The sequence below is a fragment of the Osmia lignaria genome, chromosome 1 (assembly GCF_051020975.1).
Source record: "Osmia lignaria lignaria isolate PbOS001 chromosome 1, iyOsmLign1, whole genome shotgun sequence".
Taxonomy (NCBI): Eukaryota; Metazoa; Arthropoda; class Insecta; order Hymenoptera; family Megachilidae; genus Osmia; species Osmia lignaria.
Genome location: NC_135032.1, coordinates 12,609,497 through 12,616,147, shown reverse-complemented (window position 1 = coordinate 12,616,147; position 6,651 = coordinate 12,609,497). Strand labels below are relative to the sequence as shown.

The window sequence follows — 6,651 nt, the reverse complement described above, 5'->3', positions numbered from 1 at the left end:
ACAAATATTTAAAAAAATTGTGAGGTCATATTATTAGGGCTCATATTTCTGAAAATAAGATTGCATACCTGGAGTAACAAACATAAAAAATAGTTCAATAATCCAATTCTATTTTTCTGAAAAGAGTAAAGATAACAGTTACATATATCTATCAGTAATGGTAGATTTTTCCAATTTCATGTTTTAAATATTCAATAATAAAAACATACCTCATTATAATAGTTTCACATCATTTTATCTCATTTACTTCTAATGATATTTATTAAACATGTTAAATACTTTAAATAACTTAAAGTTTGGGAACCAAATTATTATATTCTTGATTACCAAAAATTGGAGCAAAACACTGCCAATGTATAATTAAAAAATCTAACATATTTACAAAATTATATTAGTTATTTATACAAAATTTAACATTCTGATTTCCAATAATAAATATCGTATTTATTTTTATTGCTAATTTTTGTATAATCAAGAATCGAATGTTAGTGGTAAATTTGGGTTATAAGTTGAAAAAGGAAATAATAATTTGGATCTCAAACTTAAGTGATACTTTTTATAGTATAAAAATATATAATTCTATGTTTCTGCATGTATTTTATGCTATACTTAACGTTATTAATGTCTTATATGGATGCTATAAACTTTACATCATAAAATAGTTATGCAATTATTATGTGTGCTTCCATGTTATAAAAAGATGTAAAATGATCAGAAAGTATATTCTTACCCTTGTGTAATGTTGTGATATTGTTAAACTGTGCACTTAAAATTAGAAGAAAGTAATTAATAATTAATATTAATTATAATTTAAAATACGTCTGATACTTCGTTTTTCTGATATTTAATATAAAAGTTATCTTCAACGGAAAAGAAAGTGGGAGTAATGTTATCGAATATTGTTTGATATACATATAATCAAAAAGAGTAAATACACTTCTACTTAATTTAGTTTACTACATAAAAATTACACAAATATAATGTATACTAATCTATTTCTTAAGAATTCAATTCACTATTTTGTGAGGATTAATGAAAAATAAATAGCATCTATCTTTATGTGTATAATATTTTTTATAACAATTTATTTACAATATCTATTTTGTGTAAAAATATCAAAAATATTCAATATAATTATGAACTTAATACCTCTAGTGTTATGTTATTTATTCAAGTATTTTAAAAAGTACTATATTATTTGTCATTTAAAGTGACCATTATATTTCGTAATTCTCAGTTTAATTTATATTAGAAATCTTTCAAAGATATTCCTTGCACATGTTACAACAATTTTATGTATAATTAAAAACCTAATGGGTTCATTTGAACGTATCCTCCAGCATCACACATGTTCCTTGAAATTTTACTTAAATTACTAAATATTTCTAATTGTTTGCCGGATGAAACTGACTTTAAGTTTTGGTCTATACGACTGGCTGCCTATAATGTAATTCATAATATCCATTACATTCAGTAGCTTTATGATTTAAATAAGAATAACGTTAGATATTAATACAAATATATCCTTACTTCAGCACACCAAGTTTTGGCCATGAGCAGCTCGTGTTCCGCACTTGGAATATTTTTATTTGCAGACCTACTTGCTCGACTTAATACTGCAGCCATAGTGTATGTATCAAATGCTGCTTGAGATATTCTATTAAGAATAAATTGCTCATCTACAATCTTTCGTCCATGCTTGATAAGAGTGGATTCGATGCATGGTCCAAAAGCTTCAATGCTCTAAAACACGATTTCACCGGTTAATGATAATTGTGAGGTGTTAACATTAAAAACTGATATAAACCTTGGCACATAATGTAGCACTTTCTTCCAAACTCGGATGGACTAAATTTGTCAAATTAGGTACTGATGCCAATCCAATGGCTCGCGTTGCTCTTTTGGTTGCTTCCTCAAAAATCAATCCTAAATTAGCAGTAGGATTTTTAAATGCATTCTGTAATTCTTTTAAATGACTTCCTGCATATTGAATTCCAGTAAGAGCAACGAAAAGACGAAGAATATCGTTAGTTCCTTCAAAAATTCTAAAGATACGAATATCTCGCATAACTCGTTCGAGGCCAGCTTCTTTCATGAATCCCATTCCCCCTAATACTTGAATAGCTTCGTCACAAACCCACCATACAGATTCTGACGCAAAACACTAAAAAAATTATTATGTACTTTATATAACTCGCAAAAATCCTATTAAATTTTACGTTTTTAAATGAATTTTACTTTAGAAATTGCAGCTTCCAAGTGATAATCTTGACTTCCATTATCCATATTACCAGAAATTGTATATGCAAGTGTTTCGGTTACATAATGCAACATTGCCATACGACCCAATTTTTCTTGAATACTTCCGTAATTATCTATTGTACGTCCAAATTGTACGCGTTGTGTCGCATGATCAACTGCTTTTTTAATGCAATAGCGCATAGTACCGGACAGAGCGGCTGCCATCCCAAATCGGCCGTTATTTAAGATACTCATTGCAACCTGAAATGGTACAAAATGTGAATTTCCTTAGATTCTAAAAATTTTTTAACATTTAAAATAAGCAATACCTTAAAACCTTGTCCTTCAGCACTTAAGACATTCTCTGCTGGTATTTTAACATCTTCAAAATATACTTCCGCCGTATTACTGCATTTAATACCCATTTTCTTTTCTGGTAGCCCACTAGTTACACCACCAAATGATCTTTCAACAATAAATGCAGTGATTTTGTCTTTAATTTCACCTGTTTCTGGATCTTTTGTAGGGACTTGTGCAAACACAGTCATTATCTCTGCTATACCACCATTTGATATCCAGATTTTGCTACCATTTAAAATATAATGTGATCCATCTGGTGATTTAACTGCTTTGGAACGAATTGAACCTGCATCCGAACCACAACTTGGTTCTGTAAGACAAAATGCTGCATATTCTCCATTACAAACTCTTGGCAAATATTTGTCCTTTTGCTCTGGTGTGCCAAATAAGAGTATACCCTACATAAGTTAAATGATTAAATATATAGTTTTAAAAAAGTATTGTATATACTACAAAAAGTATACCTTAAATCCTATACTTTGATGTGCACCCAAAGCAATAGCAACACCTAAATCATGATATCCACAGATTTCAACACACCTGCTGTACTGAGTATTATTTAATCCTAATCCACCATAATGTTGTGGAACTTGAAGTCCAAATACTCCAAGTTCCCACATTGCTGTCAAGGTTTTTTCATCTATTGATGCAGTATCATCATTTTTCATTGGATCATTTACTTCCTTTTGATGAGAAAAAAAAATACATTGATAAAAAATATTTTTAAAAAATTTCCATATATTTTTTATAATTTTGTTACCTCAAAGAATTTTTCTATAGGATCAACCAACATTTTCAATGTATCAACTTGTTCCTCAGTTAAACTTTCTGGGAATGGAAATACTTGGCTGGTTTGTAATTGACCACGAAAAATATTCATGACAAAGGACTGGGATTCTTTGGCTACAGTACTTTTCTTTGGTTTTTCCACTCTTGCATTTTTTGCAACTGCTTGTGTTGCTAAACATCTAAAAAAACATACAGAATAAATTGTTTAAATATTTAATAAATAACAATCTTTTTTATATATTGTTGTAGTTGCCTTTATTAAATTACAAAAATGTTTACAAATAACATACACATGATTAGTTTATTTATAAATATTTACAAATTTTTGGATTCAATGAAAGTCAAAGTTACATAAATTACAATTACATAAAACACAATTTCATGATGTGTTTTTAATCATATATTTCATGTACGTTCAAAACAAGTAAACTTATTATTTAGGTTTTTGTAAATAGAAAAAAATTACTGAAAAAATAAGGTACACAGTCTGTTTATTTATACATGTCATTAGTCCAAAGTCCAATTAGCTGACATACGATACATACCTAAAATACGAATTTATGAATCCGTTCGGAACAATTGAATAATGTTTTAGTTAACTGATTTAAAAAACAATTACAATATTTTAAATACTTGTATATATGTAAATGTAAGTAGAAAGTATGTGGCCTACTTTTTTTGACAGATGCTCCAAAACAGTTTCGTGTCATGTAACTTCAGCAACAGGTTGAACGTTATTATCGTTACAGTAAATTATAATTGAAAGAAACATACCTGATGTTTAAGTCAATGACTTTTACCAAATTTGTAGGTCTTAGCATTGGAACATTTGTAACTCGTAGCATTTTTAAGTAGATGTTGATTTACGAATTCTAAGTACAGCGCTTGTAACGATGGTAAACTGAAATAGTATCTATTTTATATATCAACAAAAGTAGGACAAGGTTTTAACTCCACTATACTTCGTCACTTACGTGATACTACCCTTGCGAAAAATTTAACTAATTTATAAATGGTCGTAAGAAGCTCAGTCTTTTATATACATACACGAATCATATACATACATATATCTATATATACGCATGATGCATAATACACGCACATGTGTAAACAACATACTACCTATAGCAAAAACAGTTTCATATTATACATCCTTTTAATTACATTTAATTATGTATAAAGGTTTTGTGTAAATCAAATTCTGATGTTTCATAGACGAAAATATACGAACGGATTCTTATATTTATGATTATCGTTACGTTCTCTTTGTTATGAAAAGTTTCATAACTTTGTATGTACATATATTTGTAATAAAGATGCGTTTAGAATTTTGGATTTACAATACTGATATTGTTTAAATGATTGATAGAAGAATATAGAATTTACACAATAAAGAAAAAATTGATAAGTGCAAGCTTAAAATCCGATTCTATATTCTGATGTTTTGCGAATTTGTATTGGATGATAAAAAAGATTGTAATTGGTCGTTTTAAAAAATGCACTTTAAAATTCTAATGACACAACGGAATCCAAAGAATCAGTACTACTTGTGGTACTCGATAAAGAAATGTGGGATGAATGTTTGATTTGTTAAACATGTTTTGTGTCAAATTTGTGATACATATATAATATTAGAATATGGGTTAAACCATGAATTGCATAAAATGTGAGTTGTACGCTTATAAAATTCCTGTTCTCTTTCAAATGTCTATAAAACATGCATAAAAAATTACATAATGTTATCATTGATAAAATATAAAGAAAATTTATATATGAAATTTCATTTGTTTCTTAATTATTAAACATTTGTAATAATGTGTAATTAATAAATGTATTTTATAATATATTTCAATTATTACAGGTAAAACAATTTATTTAAATTAAATGATATGAAGAAAATAGAAAGATAAATATGATTGATTTCTCTGAATAACAGTTTGAACAAATTATTATATGAAATATTAATATGAGTAATATTGAATCACAGAAGGTCTCATTAAGATCGTTATTAACTCTTAACAATAATGATTTTAAAGAATTTATTTGTGGTTGGGGAGCTGCACTTATCAATGTGTCTATTACCTTCCCTATTAATAAAATTATATTTAGACAGGTATGTAATAAAGATTATTACATGAAATATACAAATAGACATGTTTAGTATAAATTTATGTTCCTATTATACAGATTTTGGAAGATGTGCCAGTTAATACTGCGTTTCAACAAATATCCAAAGAAGGAATACGATTGTTGTATCGTGGAATTTTACCACCTCTCTGTCAGAAAACTCTTTCAGTTAGTATTATGTTTAGTACATATGAAGGATGTAAAGAACGTTTATCCACATTAACAAATAATGATATATTAACTAGAATAATAGCAGCCCATCTTGCTGGTACTGCTGAGGCTATACTTATGCCACTTGAAAGAGTACAAACATTGCTACAAGATTGGCGGTATCATACTAAATTTAAAAATACTTCTCATGCATTTAAATATTTATTAAAAAATTACGGTATACCAGAATGTTATCGTGGTCTAGTTCCAATTATATATAGAAATAGTTGTTCTAATCTTATGTTCTTTATTATGAAAGAACAGTCAAAAGTATTTGTAGGTGAACAAGAATCATTGTTAACAAGTTTTATTAATGGTGCTTTAATAGGTGGTTTGACAAGTACTATATTTTATCCTATGAATGTAATAAAAATACATATGCAGTCAAAAATAGGTGGTAAGTTTGAGAAATTTATAACTGTTACTCACGAAATATACATTGCTAGAAACAAAAGTATAACATCATTTTATAAAGGTGTGCATTTGAATTGCATGAGATCACTTATTAGTTGGGGAATTATAAATGCATCATATGATTTCCTAAAACAAATCATGTTCTCATAGAGCTTCATTTTAGAAATATTTATTTATATATTTATTTACACAAAATTTAGAAAGAAATTCTAATTCTTGTAAAATAAACTATATTTTTTAATTGAAGCTATTAATCGCACATTTTACTTGCAATAAATTGTAAGGACTGCACAGAAGTTAGCAAATTTTCATTTTATAAATAGTTCATAATAATATAGAAAAAAGTGTAATTAATTTTTTTAACTGTATATAATATGTAAACAAAAAATTCACACATAAAACTTTTGAAATTTAGTCACTTTTCAAGATTAAAAAATAAATTTTGTGTAGTGATTAAGTATTAGTTTGTTAATTTTAAATAAGTAATCAGTGAAATTAACTGACAATATT

At 27.3% G+C, this 6,651-nt stretch overlaps 2 protein-coding genes across 4 annotated transcripts; one reads left to right on the top strand and one right to left on the bottom strand.

The window, feature by feature from the left end:
- Positions 1-1,064: 1,064 nt before the first annotated feature.
- Acadvl (Acyl-CoA dehydrogenase very long chain) lies at positions 1,065-4,514 on the bottom strand. 2 transcript variants are annotated; one of them, XM_034328632.2, is made up of 9 exons: positions 4,365-4,514; positions 4,165-4,291; positions 3,362-3,569; positions 3,066-3,284; positions 2,571-2,999; positions 2,239-2,502; positions 1,808-2,164; positions 1,531-1,743; positions 1,065-1,440 (listed from the first exon to the last, which is right to left on the bottom strand). In XM_034328632.2, exons 2-9 carry the CDS (start codon positions 4,233-4,235, stop codon positions 1,303-1,305), a joined length of 1,899 nt encoding a protein of 632 aa, XP_034184523.1. In that variant the 5' UTR covers positions 4,236-4,291; positions 4,365-4,514; the 3' UTR covers positions 1,065-1,302. The 2 variants fall into 2 exon arrangements, with proteins under 2 accessions (XP_034184523.1, XP_034184524.1); XM_034328633.2 differs by having other exon boundaries at positions 1,066-1,440; positions 4,165-4,413.
- Positions 4,515-4,696: 182 nt separating this feature from the next.
- LOC117606315 (mitochondrial nicotinamide adenine dinucleotide transporter SLC25A51) lies at positions 4,697-6,438 on the top strand. 2 transcript variants are annotated; one of them, XM_034328641.2, is made up of 4 exons: positions 4,697-5,056; positions 5,252-5,503; positions 5,578-5,685; positions 5,763-5,904. In XM_034328641.2, the coding sequence occupies exons 2-4, from the start codon at positions 5,357-5,359 to the stop codon at positions 5,793-5,795; spliced, it is 288 nt and encodes a 95-aa protein (XP_034184532.1). In that variant the 5' UTR covers positions 4,697-5,056; positions 5,252-5,356; the 3' UTR covers positions 5,796-5,904. The 2 variants fall into 2 exon arrangements, with proteins under 2 accessions (XP_034184532.1, XP_034184531.1); XM_034328640.2 differs by having other exon boundaries at positions 4,721-5,056; positions 5,578-6,438.
- The last annotated feature ends 213 nt before the right edge of the window (positions 6,439-6,651 follow it).

Bases quoted from the DNA above. Each gene is read 5' to 3' on its own strand.
- Acadvl (XM_034328632.2), bottom strand. From the start codon at position 4,235: ATGCTACGAGTTACAAATGTTCCAATGCTAAGACCTACAAATTTGGTA. The intron at 2,165-2,238 runs GTAAAATTCATT...TAATTTTTTTAG, and splicing joins TGGAAGCTGCAATTTCTAAA to TGTTTTGCGTCAGAATCTGT. The intron at 1,744-1,807 runs GTTTATATCAGT...ATCGTGTTTTAG, and splicing joins GTGCTACATTATGTGCCAAG to AGCATTGAAGCTTTTGGACC.
- LOC117606315 (XM_034328640.2), top strand. From the start codon at position 5,357: ATGAGTAATATTGAATCACAGAAGGTCTCATTAAGATCGTTATTAACT. The intron at 5,504-5,577 runs GTATGTAATAAA...CCTATTATACAG, and splicing joins ATAAAATTATATTTAGACAG to ATTTTGGAAGATGTGCCAGT.